Source organism: Leptonotus elevatus, chromosome 8, assembly GCF_054856555.1.
Source record: "Leptonotus elevatus isolate MCC_2025b chromosome 8, RoL_Lele_1.0, whole genome shotgun sequence".
Classification (NCBI taxonomy): Eukaryota; Metazoa; Chordata; class Actinopteri; order Syngnathiformes; family Syngnathidae; genus Leptonotus; species Leptonotus elevatus.
The window spans coordinates 3,936,410-3,957,743 of record NC_141246.1 but is presented as its reverse complement, the minus strand read 5'-3'; the positions used below and the strand labels follow the sequence as shown (position 1 = coordinate 3,957,743).

General features: G+C 41.5%; 2 protein-coding genes across 3 annotated transcripts in view; both read right to left on the bottom strand.

Moving 5' to 3' along the window:
- dchs2 (dachsous cadherin-related 2) overlaps positions 1–14,671 on the bottom strand; it is a 33,784-nt gene extending 19,113 nt beyond the window's left edge. The window contains exons 1-8 of one of the 2 annotated variants that reach the window (XM_086082004.1): positions 14,551–14,671; positions 10,726–11,633; positions 8,959–9,777; positions 6,187–6,381; positions 5,135–5,366; positions 4,501–4,737; positions 1,974–2,403; positions 790–1,376 (exon numbers count right to left, since the gene is read on the bottom strand). In XM_086082004.1, coding sequence (XP_085938130.1) covers positions 790–1,376; positions 1,974–2,403; positions 4,501–4,737; positions 5,135–5,366; positions 6,187–6,381; positions 8,959–9,777; positions 10,726–11,631 — 3,406 coding nt within the window. In that variant the 5' untranslated portion in view covers positions 11,632–11,633; positions 14,551–14,671. Of the gene's footprint in view, positions 1–789; positions 1,377–1,973; positions 2,404–4,500; positions 4,738–5,134; positions 5,367–6,186; positions 6,382–8,958; positions 9,778–10,725; positions 11,634–12,394; positions 12,543–14,550 lie in introns of those variants that run through there. The other variant, XM_086082005.1, reaches the window with a different exon arrangement.
- Positions 14,672–15,241: 570 nt separating this feature from the next.
- Positions 15,242–20,135, bottom strand: fgg (fibrinogen gamma chain). Its single transcript, XM_086082006.1, has 9 exons — positions 19,969–20,135; positions 19,063–19,131; positions 18,798–18,984; positions 18,119–18,203; positions 17,467–17,597; positions 17,037–17,170; positions 16,090–16,274; positions 15,647–15,924; positions 15,242–15,443 (listed from the first exon to the last, which is right to left on the bottom strand). The coding sequence occupies exons 1-9, from the start codon at positions 20,026–20,028 to the stop codon at positions 15,265–15,267; spliced, it is 1,308 nt and encodes a 435-aa protein (XP_085938132.1). The 5' UTR covers positions 20,029–20,135; the 3' UTR covers positions 15,242–15,264.
- Positions 20,136–21,334: the final 1,199 nt, after the last annotated feature.

Sequence of the window (21,334 nt, the reverse complement as noted above, 5' to 3'; positions counted from 1 at the left end):
ATAGTAAGTAGGGAGTAAGGAAACGTAGTAGGTGGCTAGCTTGGTGTAGGTCGATTGTTAGGTCGGTAGTAAGTAGATAGACCGATTATCTGCGCCGATATTTGGCATTTTAACAATAAATAAATAAATACATATTTTTACGAATCCGGAGGCCGATATCTCACTGAGCGGTGAATGCTTGCAGACAATTGAGGGTTTTCATTAGGATTTGTAAGATGTTCACAGAAAGTTTTTACATTTCGCATATTCAAACATATTCAGACAATTTTTCACCGTCTGCGGAGAAACCGTTTACGAACTCTGACGAAAACCCCAAATTAGCTACAGTTGCATGGATTTGTTGCTCAGTGAGATACAGGGAACTTTTCATTTATGGATTTATTTACATTTTCACTTTATAAAAAAATGATGCTGACACTGGGAACTACCCTACACTTTTTATTAAATTTATTTTTACTACTACTATTTACTATTAGCTTGCTTAATTTTTAATTTAGCTTAAATAGATGACCCTGGAAGCTCTCTGCAATTTTGGTATGATTTTGAAAGAAAGCTGTACATTTTTTACATGTTTAAAATTAAAAGAAAAGTCATTAAAAAAAATGGACGCTAATATTTTCTTTTTTACTATAAATGAATTTGGGCTTGAAATATCGGTTATCAGCCTCCTTGACTACTAATAATCGGTATTGGCCTTGTAAAAACCATATCGGTCTATCACCATAAACGGGTAGTTAATATTGTGTAGGTAGGTAAGTAAAAGGTAGTAGGAGTAGGTTGCAGCTTCACCCGTTTCAGCATTGATGCGGAAGAACTTCCCATCCGAGAGCAGGATGTACGACAGCCGAGCGTTTTTCCCAGAGTCCCGGTCGGCGGCCACGACCTGTCCCACCAGACCCTGAGGCGACGGCCCCTCTGGCAGGGCCAAGTAGAACGTGGCCCTGCTGAAAAGCGGCGCGTTGTCATTGACGTCCAGCACCAGAACCACCACCGCCGCCGTAGCGTTGGCCTCGTCCGACGTAGCGACCACTCGGAAGCGATAGGCCGATTCCCGCTCGTAGTCCAGATCGTCAGAGAGGTACAACCAACCGCTTCCGGGATGGATCCGAAACGGAAATGGAGGCAAGCCCGCTTCCTCATCCAGGGAGTAAACCAGGGCTGCGGTTTTGGAGGAGGCCCCGTGGATGTGGTGGGCCCTCACCTGGATCACCCTGGAGTCCCTGTGGTAGCTCTCGCCGATCTCCACCTGGTAGACCAGCGTCTCGAAGGCCAGGCCGTCGCCTTGAGCGGCCCGGTCCACATTCACGGTTAGCGTCAGGGTGGCGCTGCGCGGGGGATCCCCGCGGTCTTCGGCCATGATTTCCAATAGAATTGGACTTTTAAAAAAAAGGGGGGGGATAAAAAGTGATGATAGTACGGAAGAGGATTAGGGCGAGTGAAGAGAGAAAAAAAGTTGGGTAGGATTCTGACTTTAAAGTCAGAATTGTGACAGTGAGAATTCTGACTTTATTTTCAGAATTCTGACTTTAAAGTGAGAATTCAGATTTTAAAGTGAGAATTGTGACAGTGAGAATTAACTCTCACTTTAAAGTGAGAATTCTGACTTTATTTTCAAAATTCTGACTTTTAAGTGAGAATTCTGAGAATAAAGTCAGAACTCTCACTTTAAAGTCAGAGTTCTCATTTTAAAGTCAGAAAAGGGAGAATTCTGAGAATAAAGTGCCAAAGTGGAATAAAGTTGCAGTGTCCTGCCAAACATTTTTTTCTCTCTTCACTGGCCCTAATCCTCTTCCGTACGATACTGCTCTTTCCACAAAAGAAAGTTACTCAAAATGTCAGGCCAAAAGGTTCCGCCACCTAAAATTCCCTTGACACTATTTACTACTTTATTAGCATGGGCCATCTCGTGCCACGTCAGACTTATTTTTTAAGTAACAGTTTTTAACACAAACGGTAATTTTGGTAAGTCATACCTTTCCGAATGATCTGCTTTCAGGCTTTGGTTGAGCGTCACTGTTCCGAGGTTTGCGTCCACCGCGAAGACCCCGGCGTAGCGACCTCTCAAGTGATAGGTCACCCGCCCATTAACTCCACTGTCATCGTCGTGGGCGTGGGCGATGTACACCGTGGTGCCCGGCGCGGTGTTTTCCGAAACAAACACATCATCCCGGACTTTGAGGAATACAGGCGGCGCGTCGTTAACGTCCGCCACGGTGACGTTGACTCGCGTTCCGCCGTAGACCGGCGAGGATTGTGCGTAGGCTTGGAGGAAGAGCAGGGCGTACGGTAGAGTCTCGTGGTCCAGAGGTTTCGCTGTGCTGATCAGACCCGACTTGGCATCCACGGTGAATAGACCCTGCGGGTCGCCGGAGGAGATGCGGTAGGATACAGATTCTGCTGAGTCTGTGAAGAACAACGTGATTTATTACAGTGGGACGCCCCCTAACGTGTGGACGGGCTTGGAGGATTTTGGACCTTTCATGGCTCATTATTGGCAGTGTAGAAAAAAAGAATAAAAATCACGACAACTGACACAAATAATAAAATAACTTCTTCGTTGGTGCCATACCACTTACAACAATAAAGAAATGAATTACAGGCAGAATATTTGACAGTTTTTTTTTTACATTACTTTAGCCTTTAATATCTGTTTAACTTTACAACAGAGGAAAAAAAATCACTTACACATAAAGTAAACAATAATATAAACATACAGTATGCTTGTCCATAAAAAAATGATGTAGCCATCTTTGTGTTCATTTACACAAACCTCTTTCCGTCCATTCCTAATGTAGTGGCCAACTGTTAGGATTAATGTACATAAATTTACCCCATATTTTGTCTGTTAGGTATTGTGAAGCATTTATTCTGTGAAAGGGAGTATATGACTCTTCATGAATCTTTAAAAACAAGAACTGTGGCCTTATCGCAAGATGACGACTGGAATATTTTGCGATTGAACTTTTGAAGCTTTAACTTTGAAACTTTCAGTGCTGAAGAAAAACATGTCTACATTATTATCTGCACGATGATTTGTATCCGTGACTGCTTTGAGGTTGCTGTTGTGTTCCCCCTCCCCTTTAGAACTGCAATTGCTATGTAACTACTAGTGAAAATCCAATAAAAAGAGAGGGAGCGCCGAAGTGTGTCCAGAGCGGAAATCTGTCTGTTCTCCTCGCGAGTAAAAATTATTTAAATCTCATGTCTTCCTTCTCATATGTGTTGTTTAATAAATGTTCTAGGTTGGCTGAACCTGACACCAACAAAGGTTTCCTCTCGAAGCAAACGAGTAATTACAGCGGAATTAACCCCTTGAATTAAGTGTTTGTCGCATCACACACTTATAAGATTACAGACTACCTTAATGACGCCTCGGACTAAACTTGTTTCTGATTTAAGCTTTAAGGCATTAATCCATTAATTAATGAGGTGGCCTCATGTGACTGCTCTGCTGTCGTTAAGCTTCACACACTGCCATGTTTGTCCTTTTATCTCACACACACCCCCACACACACACGCACGTAAATGTGTTGGTCACCTATCTACTTAAAGGGGATTAGAGATTAAAGGGCAGCCTTCATTTTGCCTTCTTCACGCCTGGAAGACACAATGGCACTTTTTTAAAGAACATACATGCATGTAGGATAGAATGATCATCAAATACTTTATTGTCTGATGTTTACAAACACGTATTTTGCCTTTGATGATTATGAAAAGACGTATATTAGGTATGTCAGACTAAACAAACTGTTTGGAAAAACACATACATAGGGGTTTGTTAAAGGCCATGCTGTCTTTGATGTTTACTAAAATTATACGTTACACATATGTCGAGATTTCATCGCCTCTGTTGCCTTTGATCATTAGAAAAATGCATACATTAGGTATGTCAAAGACTTAATTACCTTTAATGTTGAGAAAAACAAATATTTGTTTAGGACCACACTGACATTGATATTTACCAAAACGATACATCAAAGACTCATTATCTTTGATGTTCAGAAAAGCTTGTCAGGATTCCAATGACTGCTTTGCCTTTGATGATCACGAAAATGTGTATGGAATAAAACAAAGGTTTTTTTACAGTCCACACTGTCTTTGATGTTTACCAAAATTATACATGACAAGGCTCATTAGGTCTATGATGCTTGGAAAAATGTATGTCAGGATTTCAACGTCTGCGTTGCCTTTGATGATTACAAATACGCACACGTGAGGTAGGTCAGGCTGTTCATGTCCTTAATTGTTTATAAAAACAGAATAATTGTCTTTGATGTTCAGAAAAACGTGTACAAAGTTCATCTAAATCCAAAATGTCTTAAGTTTACAAAAATACATAGGTTAGTTACTAAGAGTTCGTTAGAGATGTAGTTGTCTTGTATGTTTACAAAAATGTACAACTCTACGTTAGGTACGTCAAAATCTCTCCATTGTCTCTAATATTTACAAAATGAGCACATGTGAAGACCACTTTGAATTCAGTCGGGCGAGAAAACGTACCCGATGGGTTTGTGGCCCGCACGGTGCCCACGCTGGTGCCCGGCGGGGCGTCCTCTGGCACGCTGAAGGCGTAGCAAGATGTCTGGAACACAGCTGGAGCGTGGACACTCGTCAAGATATCGACAGTCACCTCGGCCGGTCGGACCGATGACATGCCCCTGCCGTCCTGTGCCGCAATGCCCAACTTGATGCTACCGGCGCCCAGGTGGGTCAAAGAGGACGCGAGGTACAGCATTCCTGTTGGAAAATATATATCCGTTTACAATATTACGTCATTATAATGTTTTGACTAACCTTTACTACTGCTCCAGCTATGCAAAAAAAAAAAAATCAATGCAAATCTGGACGCAAATCTGCCCTGCTTTCTGCTATCAGGAGGACTTACGCACACTAAGTCGCAAAGGTGTCAAATCCAGGTCCAGAAAGTAAAAACCCTGCCACAGTTTGCCTTTAGCCCCTTGTGCTAGCAAGCTAGCTAGCTCCCTGGCAGGTAACCGAGCACTTGGCGAGCTAGCTAGAGAGCGTGCTAGCTAGCACCTGGGGCTAAAGCCAAACTATGACAGGGTTTTTACTTTCTGGACCTGGATTTGCCATCCCTGCTAAGTCGTCAGGTTTATCCCGCAGTTTTGATTACCTGTTTGTTTATCAATGGCAAACAGAGCAGACAGGTCGCCGGGCAGGATGTGATAGGTGACGTGGCCAAAGTGACCGGCGTCGGCGTCGGTGGCCAGCACTCCCAGGATTTCGGTGCCGGGCGGCGCGTGACTGCTGATGCTGGTGGCGTAGTGCTCGGGGTTGAACACCGGCGCATGGTCGTTGAGGTCTTGGATCTCCACGTGCACGTACGTGTGCGCGTGGAGGCCCCCCTAGCAAGCCAAGAACAGGAAATTAACAATGATATAACTTAATTAAGAAGTTACTTATTTTACCAAACATCAAAGACAATAACATTTGACGTACAACAAAGAAAATGTATCTTTGATGCATTTTTATTAATATCAAGGACACTTTAGTCTTCAGTCTTTGTGTAAGTTTTTCTCAAATCAGGTGTTTTTCTAAACAAATGAGTTTTCAATAAAGCATTCCTGTGATTCTTTGAATCATCAAAGACAACCAAAATTATTTTACATAGGTAACGTTCACCATTTTATAAACATCAAAGACAATTTAATCTTTAATGAACGCTAAGTATGTTTTTTTTAATAAAGACTAGACTTTGAACTGCTCAAAATACACATTTTGTAAAACATCAAAAACATTAGCCCTTATTACCCTAAGACGGTGATGAGTCTCTGATGTACTCAATATATATATATTTTTTTACAAAGACAATCCAGTCTTTGATGAACTATTGGTGCAGATTCTTTGCAATATCAGTCTTTGATGTACCGTATGGATTCATTCTTTTAATCTCCAAAGCAAATTTGGAGTCTTTGATGTACCAAATATAATCGTTCCAAACATCAATGGTCCTAAATATGCATTTTTTTATTTATTTTTTAATATCACAGATCCTTAACTCTTTGACCTAACTGGAAAAATTAATAAACATAAAAACAAAATCGTTTTAAATTGATCTTATGTACAAATATTTGTTAAGGTCAAAGAAATATTAAGAATTGGTAATGATCCTAACATCAAAGACAAGCTTTAAGTCTCTGTTAATGTATGTATTAGCATACAGACCGTATCCTCTGCTCTGACCAGGATGTCATGGACAGTCTGTCCGGCGTCTCTATCGATGTCCCTGGAGACGCACAGCTCTCCAGTCCGTGAATTAATGTAGAACAGTTTCTGGTTCTGGTTCGACTCCTCAAAGTCATCAGGCAGGGAATAGACCAGAACGCTAAACTCTGGACCGTCCGCGTCGTTGGCCACAACCTACGAAAAAATACAGGAAATGCTACTAGTTTGGTGTCAAGTTTCCTAAAACATTGAAGACGAAACGGAACGTATGTGTTTTTGTAAACATCAAAGGCATTTGAGTCTTCACAGTGAACCTCACCTGTGTTTTAACATCAAATACTCACGCTCTCGGAAACATAAGCCACAATTTTGTTTTCGATAAATTTAACACATATTTTATATATACGACAATTTCGTTCTGAATGAAAACTAACAAAATTTCCTAAGCAATGGCAACAATTTAGTCCTCATAAACCTCACGTCTGTTTTCATAAACATTTTTGTTTGGCAATGTCTTCATTAGGCAAAGATAGCCAGACAAGACCAGTGTTGTAATCCCACTTCTTTTTTTAGTCAAGTTTGCGTCTACCCACTTCTAAATCTTCAATTTTGCGGCCACCCACTTCTGAATCCTCCTTGATGCGCAGTTTTTGCGCACCATTGACCATTCAAGCCATGGTCCACCCTCCGCTCCACGCACTCGCTGCCCTATTGGATAATTTAAAGACATGAGGACCGATGCGCCAATCAGAGAATGAGTTGGGCGGGTCATGCCGAGGACTTTGTTGCTAACACGTGCGATGCCAATGCCACTCCAAGTGATTGACAGGTCACTACGTCTCCTGCGCAATCAGTGAGCGACTGCATGTATCCAAACGACATACTGTACATAATACGAAAACATCATTCTCAGGTAAGTGTTATAAAGTAATTTCCAAATAAATAATTGTTTTAAACCACTGGCAGCAATATGACTGACTGTACTGTACAGAGGAGTATTTTGTCGCCAATACATTGTAGTTAAACTGTGCGTTTAGGCGAGGCTAACGTTATGAAATGTAATGTTATCCTAACGTTAGCAACTTAAGTTCTTTAATTAGACCTAAACTAGCTGGGTATTTTTAGGTCTAAATAACTTTAGCCAAGTTATTGTATGGCCTACTGTATACAGTAACTTAAAATACTATAGTACAGTTAGTACTTAGTCCTAGCTTACTTACATGATGTAGTTTAATTTTATAGTAGATAACATATTATTCATGTTTGCCTCATAATAAATACATTTTACATTACAAACTGCTCCTAATTCATTCACGATAATTGTATTCTTATGCGTATTTACAAATGATGATGATGGCACTCTTGCATGTCACCGTTTTTAAAACAAGGCGTTCATCGAGAAGCAAAAAATAAATAAAGTAAAAAAAATAAAAAAATAACGGTACCGGTAAGTAAAAGTTAGTTAGGTAAGTTTTGTTCTGAACGAGTTACTTTCACATGCAATTAGGGGTGGCGTGGCTCAGTGGTAGAGTGGTAGAGCGGTCCTATGCCATTGTGACCATGTCGAAGTATCCTTGAGTTGCTCCTGATGCTGCGTTATGAGTCGTCGAATGTGAAATCGCTTTGAGGCCCTTGTAAGGTGGAAAAGCGCTATATAAATGAAGTTCCATTTACCAATTGTGTTCTTATTTCTGTAGTAAACAATGGGCTGTAAAGCTAATGTCATGTTGAAAAAAGTCTACCAAGCTGGGAAACACCCTGCTCACTTATGCATTCATAAAACGAGATAAACCCTGTACCTCGAATGTCTATACTTTTACCAATGAAAAAGATGACGTCTTTTTGAAGCTTTTATTAGGCTACTCATTCCGTCAGCTCATGCCGGACGGACGGCTGTCTCTTGGTACCAGTCTCTGTTATGCTGTGAAGCAACACTGGCGCCTTTTGTGAGGAAAAAAAACCTACCAGTGACATTGCATTGTGGGACGGAATGACAGCTCAAGCAAGGAAATGAAAACTCTCTTTTGTAAACATCAAAGACCGCAAATTCAATTCTCAGTAGAGCTAACGTTCCTGCTTTCGTACGGGCTGAATAGAATTTGTCACCAAACCTAACGTGCACATTTTCATAAAAAATGCCACCAATTTAGTTCTCAATGGTCTTGGCGTACGCGTATTGGCAACACCATAGACAATTTAGTTCTTGTCGAACATAACTTACAGAAACTTAAACTTTAAGGTACTTATTTTCGTACACAAAGACAATTTATAAGTCAGTGAACGTAGCATTGTTAGTTTTTATTTTTAAACCTCAAAGAAAACCGAGTCTTCAACAAATCTCGCTGAAATATTCTCATAAACCCCAAAGCCAATTTAGTCATCATTGCTAAACTTGAAGTATGCGTTGGCGTAAACGTTAAAAACAATGTCGTTTTCGTTGAACCTATCGTAAAAAAATAAATAAATTCTGCCCTCAATGAACTTCATGTACATTTTTTGGTCCAACATAAGAAAATGTGGACTGGAAATCTGATACCTACATAAAAAACTGACAATCTTGTCCTCAATGAACTTCACAACACTGAAAACAATTAAGACTGAAGACCTTAACATTGGTTGAAGAATGTTTCACACGCCTCAAACGCATTTGAGAATCTTCAACAAACCGAGCATCACATATCATAAGAAGCCAAGACAACCTTGTACGCATTTTGCAAACATGGACCTCAATATCGGAACGTGCCTAGTGGGCGTCTCCCTTCGAGTACGTACTTGTAAAAAACAGGTTCCTGCGGTGCTGTGTTCCATCACGCTGGCATTGTAGAGTCTCTGCTGGAAGACCGGCTCGTTGTCGTTGATGTCTTCCAGCGCCAGGCTGACGGTGGCGGTGGACGACAAGGCCGCTCGTCCTCGGTCTTCTGCCACCACCAGGAACAAACACGCCTCTGGCTGCTTCTCCCAGTCCAGGTCTCCGGTTGTAAAGACCAGGCCAGACTCCGTATCCACGCTGACTGGGCAGTCCCAGTCAGATTTGAGGACTGAGTAGGTGATGTCAGCGTTGACTCCTTGGTCCGAGTCCTGGGCCTCCATCTGGATGACTGAAGTCCCCTTCGGGGCATCCTCGGAGATCCGAACCACAAACGTGTCCTTCTCAAAAACCGGCGCGCAATCATTGGCGTCGGCCACCTTCACGAGAAGACCAGTCTCACTGCTCAAAGGGGGGCTCCCGAAATCCGAAGCTTGGATCTTCAACTCGTAAAGATCCTTCTCTTCCCTGTCGAGCTGGGCGCAGACAAACAACGCGTACAGAAAGTCGTCCGTCTGCCTAAGGGCGAACTTCCCGTCGCCGCCCTCGAGCCGGGCCGACACAGTCTCTCCCTGGCCGTCCGGGTCTGACACGGAAATCCGGGCCACATAGTCTCCGATTCCGGCGGCCTCGGAGACCAGCGCATCTCCGTTCTCGCTGAGGAAGAGCACGCTGATAGTGGGACTGTTGTCGTTGACGTTCTGCACCTTCACAAGCACCAGGGTGCTGCTGGACTCTGGCTGGGCTCCGTTGTCTCTGGCTGTGACGATCAGCTTGTGGAAAGCCTGTAACGTACAATATGAATACAGAGTGAATGCCACATTTTTTTGCGATTCAACATTCATAAATTCCCCTGATCGCTCATTTGTAGCAGAAATTATTGTCTGCTATTAGTGGGAAAACCTTTTCTTGCAACAACAGTATTGCATTGGCACTATCCGGGCTCGGATCATCTACCGCTAATCTGGGTCGGGTCGCGGGGGCAGCAGCTTTAGCAGGGAAGCCCAGACTTCCCTCTCCCCAGCCACTTCAGCCAGCTCCTCCGACGGGATCCCAATGTGTTCCCAGGCCAGCCGAGAGACGTCGTCTCTCCAGCGTGTCCTGGGTCGTCCCCGGGGCCTCCCGCCGGTGGGACATGCCCGGAACACCTCTCCAGGGAGGCGTCCAGGAGGCATCCGAACCAGATGCCCGAGCCACCTCAACTGGTTCCTCCCGACGCGGAAGGGTAGCGGCTCGACACTGAGTCCCTCCCGGATGACCGAGCTTCTCACCCTATCTCTAAGGGAGAGCCCAGATACCCTGTGGAGGATCAATGTCAGGCTCAAAAAGGAAAATCGATTCGATATCGATCATTCGATTTATTTTTATTTTTTTACCCAGCCCTACTAGATGGGTATCTTAAATAGTATGTATAAATGTGTCTTGACTGAGCCCCAACTTGCTGTTTTTTCATATTACAACCTGTCTCTCATTCGATTATTATTTTTTTGCTTCAAACGATACGCCACTAAATTGAGGCCACCATCAGTTCAATGGTTACCCTGTTGTGTTCTTTTCTTGTATTTACCTTTTTTTTTTTATGTTGAGGTATTTTGCAAAATGTCTTTTTTCCAACCATGGGTCCTAACAAAGTGAGTGCTGTGAAGAAGCAGCTGATGTCAATTAAATTAAAGCTTGAAGCCATGGAAGAGTAAGAGCAAGGTGTCTGTGTCGTCTACTTTTGTATACTCCACCTGTGCTTCAAAATCCAGTGTCTTGTTGAGGAAAACCACTCCGGTGATCTCGTCAACGGTGAAGAAATCTTCGCCGTCGCTCTGTCGCCGGTTGATCTCGTAGCTGACCCTGGCGTTCTCGCCCCGGTCCTGGTCCGTGGCGTGAACCCGGCACACGGATGACCCCACCGGAGCATTTTCCGGCACGGACGCGTCGTACTTGCTGTGGTTGAACACGGGCGGGTTGTCATTCTCATCCAGGACCCAGATGTTGACCCGCAGCCTCCCGACCTGAGCGGGGATTCCGCCGTCGAAGGCCTCTACGGTCAGAGTGTAAAAGTCCCGAGCTTCTCTGTCCACTCTCCTGTCCAGAACCAGATCCAGACTAAGGTGGTTTTCGGAAGCACCGCGTTGCTCCAGCCGGAAGAGCTCCCCCATATCGGGTTCTCGGATCCGGTATCCCTGGGTGCCAAACTCCCCCTCATCCTGGTCGCGAGCTCCTTGGAGGTGGAAGCGGCTACCAGGCGGGCTCAACTCAGACACCCTCAGGTCCACTTCCTTAGAGGGGAACGCCGGCGAATGGTCGTTGACGTCCACCACGTTGATACAAACTCTGACCACCTCCCCCGCTAGGGTGGCCACCACAAATTCATAACTCCCACGGGTCTCTCGGTCAAGAACTGTCATTGTGGAGATGATGCCCGTGTCCGGGTCGATCTCCAGATCGCGGAACACGTGCGAGTCGCGGCTTTCTGAGATGAAGAAACCGACAGTCGGCCCGCTCAGACTGGTTGCCAGGTCGCCGACCACAGTGTGAGCGGGGAGCCCCTCCGGGACGTACAGTGTTAGGTTGCAGACTTCTTCTGCCCATGAGGGGGCACACAAGAACGCCAGAATCAGCAGCGTGGACGTACTTTGGTGATGCATCGCTTAAAAAAAAAAAAAATACAGATTAGATCAGGGGTGTCCAAATTTGTTTTTTCCAATGGCCGCGCACAGAAAAGTACTGGGATGTAAGTAGTGCTGTCACTATCGAATATTTTTTTTGAATCGATTAATCTACTGATTATTCAATCGATTAATCGACTAATCAGATTCATTTTAATTTTGCAATTAAGTGTACTACTATATCCCCTCTGATTGTGTATTAACTAGTGATTGGTGGTCATTTCATACTTCATATTTGTATAGTGATTAAAAAAAAGGGGGGGGGGGATAGATGTTGTACTGTGTTATGATGTTGTTAAGTTATGGTTCGGCCATTGATGTTTGCAAATGTCTTATTTGGATTAAACAAGATAAACAATCATCTTACATGAAGGACTACAGAAATCGGTGAACAACTACTATTGATATGCTGAAAATCATAGGATTTGGACAATTTTAAATTTAAAAAATGGCCCTAAAGGATTACTCGATTATTAAAATGTTGTCGATTAATCGATTAATTTTGACTGCTCGAGATGTAAGTGCCATGTTGACATTCTTCAGCTATAATTTAACACTCTTTAAAACGTATCCATAGCGTTAAAAGTAGTGCTGTCACTATTGAATATTCATAGAATTTGCCAAAAGACAACAACGATAAGATGGATTTTTAGCTGGCCAATGGCGTTGCATCACACTAGAAAAGATCTGCTCCAGTACTAAACAATAACACGATCAATGACGATTCTCAGGTGCGTCTTACCGAACGATATATAATTGGTGGAAAACAAGGAAATGAGAGAGAAAAAATCATTTCTTCTTCTTCTCTTCTCCCGCCATTGCCATCCGGTAGAAAGTAAATCATACGATCCAGGCAAACGACAAGTCCAGTGGTAATTTTAGTGTATGCCGCCGGCCGCTACAAAATTGAGTTTGGACACCCCTGGATTAGATAAGAAAAAAAACTAAGTTTTCCAGTGTCTGCGCACATCTTCGGGACGAACTCCTCAATGTACGCACCCCGACCCCGACTGACTGCGTGGCCCCATCTGTGCTGCCTGCTGCCATTACCACACTGCTAATCAGGCTGGCAGATTATGCTGCCATCAGACGTCACGGTGCGCTGAGGGCGTCCATGAAGACACAAAGAGACACACTGTAACACATGCGAGAAGAGATTTGAGCCCCCCCCCTTTCCAACCAACCCCCCCGCTAAGTCAACTACTGTGTTGTTGGTATACATTTTAAAGTTTACTTTCCCATTAGGTTTTAGGTCAAATGGACCCATTTTAACTCATTCACTGCCATTGACGGCTATAGACGTCAAAAATTAAACTATTTCTATTAGTTTAACATTTTTTCCCCACTTCTGTTAACACGAGTATGAAAACCTAGAAAACTAATTATTGGACATTTAATTTGTGATTAATCGTGAGTTAACTATTGAAGTCATGTGATTAATTACAATAAAAAAAATGAATTGCCTGACGCCCCTAATTTTTAACAACCCCCCCAAAAAAAGATTATTAAAAAAAATTCTAGGTTTTCATACTCTTGTTAACGAAAGTGGGATTTTTTTTTTCAACTAATAGAAAAAGTTCAAATGAATTTTTGACGTTTATAGGCGTCAATGGCAGTGAATGAGTTAAAGTCAACCCTTCCTTTCTTATGTTGTAATTAAAAATTTACCCATATTAAAGTTAACCCTCCAAATGTAAAAAATGTGGGGCGAAAGTGTGCAGGTCAACGTGTGCATGTGTTTCGGTATAGTGTGTAAGTGGGGAAAAAATAAAACATCTGTTTATGGGAGTGTTTCATTTGTGATCTGAATGAGAGGTCAACCTAAATGACGTCCGTCCCTGTATGCCAAACTGAGAATCTCACTAGCTGCCATGGTCGGCGATAACATCTCCATGCAAGAGATTGCAGTTAGCTGCTCACACAAGGATGCCAAAATACTATTCGTCAGATTGTGAAGCCCAACTGCCCAAAGAAAGGACCTTTTGTGTCCACACGGGGGCAGCAGAGAGCTGCATTGGGAAACCTTAGTGGCCAGTTGAAAAGGAACGGGATCAAACTATGTGGAAAGTGAGTAGGGAGGAATTGACTGAGGACTGAAAAAAAAAAAAGCCTCATCTAAAATCTTTAAATGTTGACCAGAAATTGCTGCATTTTTAGCAGTTTTAAAGATTCATAACTTTCCAGTAATTACTCATTAATTTTCTCGGAAAAATTCTACTTTATCACTGGAACTGTCTTTAAAGCATAACTCAACGCTTAATCAACTTTTTTTTTTTGCTGATTAACTGTATAAACTAGTGTCTACAAATGCTGCCTACATGTCCTGGTCATTTTTATTTATTTGTTTACATTTTAGTAAATTTTTGTTTCAAGCTTGATTTGGGGGCAAAAACCGTGTGTTTGGTGCCACCTTAAAGTTCAACACCGAGATAAACATTACACGAGACGATACAACCTACGTCACTTGTTCTGCATGACGTAGTCGCCCCCCACCGGCTTGTTCTTGTACACGCCTCCTTAAACGGCTTCTTAGTGAGTTGCTGCCGTCAATCACAGCCAGACCACGCCCAACCCAGCGGTCACCCCCTTTGAACGCCGATTTCAAATCTTCGTGAGGGGTGGAGCAAGAGTCTGACTTCCTGTTGAGTTCTCCTTTAAAATATATATCTCATTTGACAGCCATACAAAATGAATTATGTGCCTACTTTCAGTTGACACTACCAGACCATGAAAATAAATAAAATAAACTACTGCATTCATCACACACACACAAAAAACGTTTATTTTTATCTAAAATATGTAAAAATGGCAACTAGCAACACGCTCTCGCCCGCCCCCATCCATAACCTGTATGTCTGAGCGGCAGCGACCAAAAAACATTAAAAAGGTTTGTCTTACCTCAGTCGTCGCGACGATAAATGTCCCACAAAAATATTACTGACGAATAATCTGGCCACTTTTTATGGAAAAGAAGCATTTTAGTTGAAAATCTGAAACTGTCCACCCATCCCCGCCGGAAGTAAATGTGAGCAATGAACAGGTCTCAATTTGTCTTGGCGCCATCTAGAGGTAAGGGGTGGAGCTGCATTTAATTTGTATTCATTTACTCAACTTTTTTTTTATTTTTTATTATTGAGCACTTTGACAAAGTACGACAGCTGTACGAAAGCGCTGTTCAGAAAACAGGAATAAAACAATACAAAGATTAAAAAATATATATATATAATCAATTGAGCAAAACCTGTTCACTAGTTAATTATTTCTGGTATTTTTATTTATTTTTATTTGTGAGTCATAAGTTCAAAGTTTGGTGTACTCTATGTACTAACTCATGGTTGCCAGTTAATGAATAACCAAATCAAGAGCTGCCCAAAAAGCAATTTGCCAGTATATGAAGTAGGATAGTACAGACTGTTTTTTTGTTTTTGTTTGTAACACCCCCCCCCCCCCCCCCACCAAAAAAAAAGAACATCAACAAACTCAGTGCCTTCTGAATGACACTCAACTCACTTCTGTTTTTGGGACCAGTGGCGTGCAAAAACAAAACTTTATTCAGAGCTCCAAACAATAACGAACAACAAGAAGAGCATTCTTTTATTATGAGTTTATTTTCTAAACCACTCCAAACTGCTTCGTACCCGCCTGCTGTCCACCGCCTGCTGCGATGCGCGTCACGGGGATGATCTTCATGGTGGTCTCCTTCAATGAGTACCAGCGGTTGTGCCACGTCACCCAGATGATGCCGTTGTCGTAGCCGAACTCGCCGGTGTCCTTTTCGCTGTATCGCCCACCTGCATGAAGACAAACGCAGAGGTCACAGGTCGCGCTTGCGATTTAGAAAACATGCTTCAGAGTAGCCTAATACTTTTTTTTTTTAACTTAAGGAGCTGGATCAGTACTTCGACTATTACCAGAGTCTTTTTTTTCCACAAAAGTTGAAGAAGCACAGAGTGACTACTTTTGTGACCTCTGGTGCCGTGAGAAGGTCACCCACCCTGGTAGTATTTGCCGTTTAAATGGGCGGCGTGGCACCGGTTCATCCACCAGCCCGAGCCGTCCTGCATGGCGCAGTGGCCGTCGTACTTGTCGTTGTCCTTGTCAAAGGTGCTGAACTGCATGCCGTTGTGCGACGTGAAGAACTTGTCGCTGGGGTCGTCGCCGAAGTCGAAGCCGTTGAAGGCGTCGCCGGCGTCGCCGCCGAAGTAGTAGCCGTAGGTCAGGCGGTACATGTCGACCTCCGGCGCCACCCGGAACATGGCGTAGTCGGCGTGCCTGGAGAGATTTGAATAATAATAAGAATAATAATCCATTTAAATAAAAAATATATAAATAATATAATAATTAAATAAATAATAATATTTAAAAAAAAAATATATATATATATATATAAAAAACAAATAATAATAATATATGAATATTTGAAACCGCTTGGCTTACCTTTTGTTGCCCTCCCAATCGACCAGTTCTATCCGGAGCACCATTGGGATGGTGCCGCCCACGGACAGCAAGTGGATCTTCTCATTGCCGAGCCAGAACTCGGTGGTGTCGTCGTGGGAGAAGTAGCCGAAGCCCTCCTTATACTGGATCCAGTCCTTGTGGAAGTCCACGCTACCATCCTGCCTCTACGGATGACGATAAAAGATGCTCATTTGGGAATTTCTCAGATGTGAATACCACCGCTGAAACGCCGGTTACCCTTGAATGTAAGTGCGCTCTAATAGCAGTTGGGTAAAAAAATAACCCAAATTGGGTCAAAAAGGGACAAACTCAACTTTTTGGGTTATTCAATTAACCCAAAAAGTTGCGTCAAATGAGTAACCCACAGAATAACCCAACAATTGGGCTGCTTTATGGGTTATTAATTTAATTTGATCCAACTTTGTGGGTTAAAAAATTCCAAAAGTCGGGTTGGTTCATTTTTCACCCAATTCAATTGGGTTATTCAATTTACCCAAAAAGTTGGGTCAAATAGATAACCCACAAAAAAAAAAAATTGACCCAAGGTTTTGGATTAAATAACTCAAAAAGTTGTGTGAGTTCATTTTTGACTAAATTCAGTTGGGTTTATTCAGTTCACCCAAAAAAGTTGGGTCAAATGAATAACCCAAAAGACAAGCAAAAAAAAAAGTTTGCTTTGTGGAATATTTTAAAAATGATTTTACTTTAATCATTTTATTAATTTGATTTGCTTAATAACTCAAAAAGTTGGGTCGTCCATTTTTGACCCAATTTGTTTTTTAGAGTGTAGTGCCATTTAAAAAAAAAAACCGCCAATTGACAATATAGTTCCAAATAATCCAGCGTGTGCCATTCTGTTTTTTCAGCACATTCACATTTGTGTGGTACGTTTCAAAGCAAGCAGGACAGTTTGGGAAGATACGAACCCTCTGGATGACTGTGAAGCCACGCCCAAAGCTGTCAATCTCGCAGTAGACCAGGAACTGCGCGGGAGCTTGGGCCGGTTGGACGTAGTAAATACCGCTGACGGTGGCACCTTTGTTGGCGATATCCTGGCAATCTAAAATTTAATAAAATTGTACCTTAAAATAACATTAGAATACTTTGGGATTGGATTGTTTATTTATTTATTTATTATTAACTCCAGTATGTTCTTGCTACTTCAAAGCTGGCGACAAATTTCATCTGTTTACCCTCCGCTGATGTCGCTAGCATATTGATCTTTGCTGCCTCTAACTAAACACTGAAAGGGACAACGGTTGGGAAACAATCTAAAGGTCATTTTTTCCCTCTTTTTTTTTTTTTTAAGTTTTTTTTTTTGGGTGTGTGTGGTGGGGGGGGGGGGGGGGGTTGTACCTGTTCCTGTGGTGGGCTGAATCTCAACGCTGTCCTTGCAGGGCTCGCTGCACGTGTTCTGCAGCTGAATAGAGAGCGCCTTCAGGTTGGCCATTCTATCCTCGTTGGCGGAGACCGCGTCCTGCAGTTTGCTGTGGCGGTGATGTGAAAACACGATAAGGCGGTGCCAGGTTCAAATGTTTTGAGAATAATCCATAGCCGGTGTTATTTCAGAGCAAGGAATAACGTTGCACTTTGGCCTCAGTAAAAATGTTGGAAAAACATTTCATCATTTTTCAATTTGTTTCTATTGTCTTGTTAGCATTAGCGCCATGCTACAGGTGGAATAGAGTTATAATGGAAGAAAGAAGAATCACAAATTAGAGCAAGTTTTTAAAAAGGAAAAAAAAAACGGTCTCGTTAAAAATAAGCGCCGGAACAAAGTTCAAATATGATATAAGAATCAGTGGCAACATTTTGGAAAGAGGAGGACCTAACTTTGACCCAAGCTGAAAAATGTAGGAAAATATTTGTACCAAAAAAATGGTAAAAAAAAACCCAAAACTATTGCTATAAATATTATACACTCACAACACACCTTATTCCATCTGACTTGTGGAAATGTTTGGCGTAGCAAGGAAACAACGATAAAAGCAAGGTTTGTGCAACTTACAACATTTGCGTCTCTTGTTCAATGATGGTCCTCTCAAAGCGGATCACGTCATCCAGCATATTGGACGACCTTTGGAAGTAGACGTCTACAAAGACATGTGCAAAATGTGACATTTAATTTGTCATCAGGCTGTTGTTCATTTCGGAAAATGATCAGCTGTCCACCCAGAATGTATACTGTACCCTGACAGATAATGATATGGTGTGAAACATCATCACGTTAGGATACAGGGATCTATTTTAGGGCCACTACTGTTCTCAGTGTAAATAGCCGCCCCAGTTGCTGTTAGGGCATTAATGGCCAACTATAATGCAGATGATAGTGTCATCCTTGTTTCTGCCAAAAAATCAAAAGTGGTTGATCAGCAATGAAGAAAAGAGTTATTTAGCATCAACAACTCGCTACAAGAATCTGACTTAACATTAAATGTAAACAAAAGCGTCTCTTTGTGCTTCTCAATGAAAAAAAAACACAAATCCTGACTATTGTTCTGGACTGTTAGTGTTTAGATATCCGTCGCTTAAAGTGTAACAAAACGTTGATGCTAATTGTTAGCCTGAGTGTCTACGGAGTTTCCCATTGTTTGTTAGCAACCGCGACCTGAATGCTAAGTCGTTGTTTTAAATACCGAATCTGTAATCCCCGTTTGTTTGGTTTGACAGTAAGACGAGCGACCTACCGGGCTGGATGGTCTTCTGGACCGTTTGGATGCTGTCTTTCATGTAGACGACCCGTTCTTCCGCCCCCCGCGTCAGGTTGGCGATGCTCTCCAGCTCTCTTTGCAGATGGTCCAGATTGTCGTGGGCCCTGGACGTGTATCTTTGCATGTAGTCGGCCACGCCGCACGTGGTGGGACAGTACTTGCCCTGCAATGGCGACCCAGCAAATCGGCGACGGTGAGAACGGCTCGAGAGCCGCAGGGCGGCTTTGGGGCGCGTACTCACAAAGCCGTCGTTGGGGTGGCACGTCATTCTGTCGTCGTTTCTGATGGCGATGTTGTCGCCTCGGATTTGCTAAGGAAAACAACAAAGAGTGACTTTTAAGGGAGTTGGAGGAAGTGAAGCACTTTCAAGTTCCATTTGCTGTTCTCTATGGTTATCGTCACCCTTTTTCTCAAGTTCGAGCTTCGTAATGTCATATTGTTGCAAGCAAAAGTTTAAAAAAATATATATACGGGAAAATTATGTTTTTATCAAAAATACATTTTATGAGAAAACGTCATGCATGGAATTCTCATTTAAAAATGCATATTTTTGTAAAAAAAAAAGAATAATTTTTAGTTTATATTTTGTCATGTCCATGTGTTTTTTTAAATATATATTTTCTCCCAGATATTTTTTCTTAGAGGAAGACTTTTTAAAATAAAAATGTAAGAAAAAAAAGTCATCTTACAATAATAAAATCATGCTTCACTTACTTTTTCAACAGTAGATGTACTATTTATAAGACAAAAAAGCACAAATTAATAGTACAGAATACAACAAAAAAAAATATGAGAAAAAAGTTGTTAGAATTATTATTATTTTTTTACAAAGACAAAAATTATCTTACAAAAGAGACAATTTTAAAACGTCATATACGCTACTGTGAGTTTTTTGAGAGAACAACCTCTTTTGAAAGAAAATTGCTGCGTTTTTTTAAAGAAAAAATAATAATTTTTTTTTTCAGGAGATGAAAATTACAATGAACAAAATTAAAGTCTTTTTTTTTTTCCAGAAAAAGTTTTTAGGGGAAGAAATATCCCAAATTTCTTCCAAATCTAGTTGTGAGGTTTTGTTTAGTTTTGACAAAAGGCGTATTTTCCCCCCCCCCCACCGGTTAAAAAGGCCAGTTGTATTTTTTCGACTTACGGCGGACGCCAGGGAGAAAAGCAGCAAGAGCCCGGCGTGGGCCACCAATGATGAAGCCATTTTGTGTCCCGGTCTTTGAGTGTGAAGCTCTTCCACTCACTGCCAGCGCATATTTATCGGGGACAAGGTCCTGCGTGGGCTGTTTGACAAGAGGTTCAAACGTACACACAACCCACACACGCACTGATCATGACTCAAACGTCCACTCGGATCACTTCCCAGATTTTGCTGTTGTTGATGTTCTTTACAAAAAGTGCTCAATACGTGAGATGCAAAACCTTCTGTTTCATCATCACTTTAAAAGTGATCATAAATAAGATTTTTTTTGTTTGTTTGTTGTTCTTCTGAAGACCCCAATAGAATTTTTTTTAAATTGTGTTCTTTTAATGGTGAAAACAGCACTCTATAATATTATAATTTACAGATAGTCTGCACACGGTAACGCCATCAATTGACATACCTGTGGAAGTAAGGACAATTCTTGGAGCTGTGGAGTTTTCGAGTTGTGCAAATAGATTTTTTCTCAAGAAACGCCATAACATTGAATTTTTTTCCACAGCAAAATTATTTTTTTTAAATCTTAAAAAATTCTAATCAATATACCGGTAGTCAAAATGTTTTTGAAAAATTGCCCATCCCAGTTGATTAAGGTTTTATGATGGTGACATTATTGTTTTAATTTACAATATTTTATTGAGCGCCCTATTTATGTTTGAGTAGCTTCATCAAGAAATGTTTTCAAATAAGGACACTGTGTGGACTCAAGTGTGTATTTTGATTGCAGTGTGAGGTGAAACCACAAGTGGGAGTTACACGTTGGATTCAACGGACTGCAATCTCATGAGATCTACCACAGAAAAATAGTGTCAAATTGATACTATAATTGCTTTTTATCCTAATGTATTCTACTGTATTTTCTTCTAAAAATATTTTTTTCCTTAAACTTTTTTCCCCCCTTAAAGATAACCAGCCTTCTACCTACATTAGATTTTTTTTAAAGTCCTTTTTCCCCTCAGATTTTTATGGAATAAATGCAACTTTTTCTCAAAATGTTTTTGCGCCACTCCCAAAAAACAACTTATTCTTGTATAAATGACTTTATGAAAAACAAGGATATAATTGACTTTGAATTCTGCTTAAAATTGCATTTTTATGGTCAAACAAGTATTCTTGACTTTATTCTTGTAGGATGAAATTTTTCCTCATTTAAAAAAAATAAATAATAATAATAATAAATTCCCCCTCTGCCTCAAAAATAAATTAAAATAAAGTAAATACAGCGTTGTTTTAATAAAAAAAAGGAGAAGAAAAAGGTCCTTTTCAGGACTTAAAAACAAAAAAAACTCCTCCAATGTCAAGGCCAAAG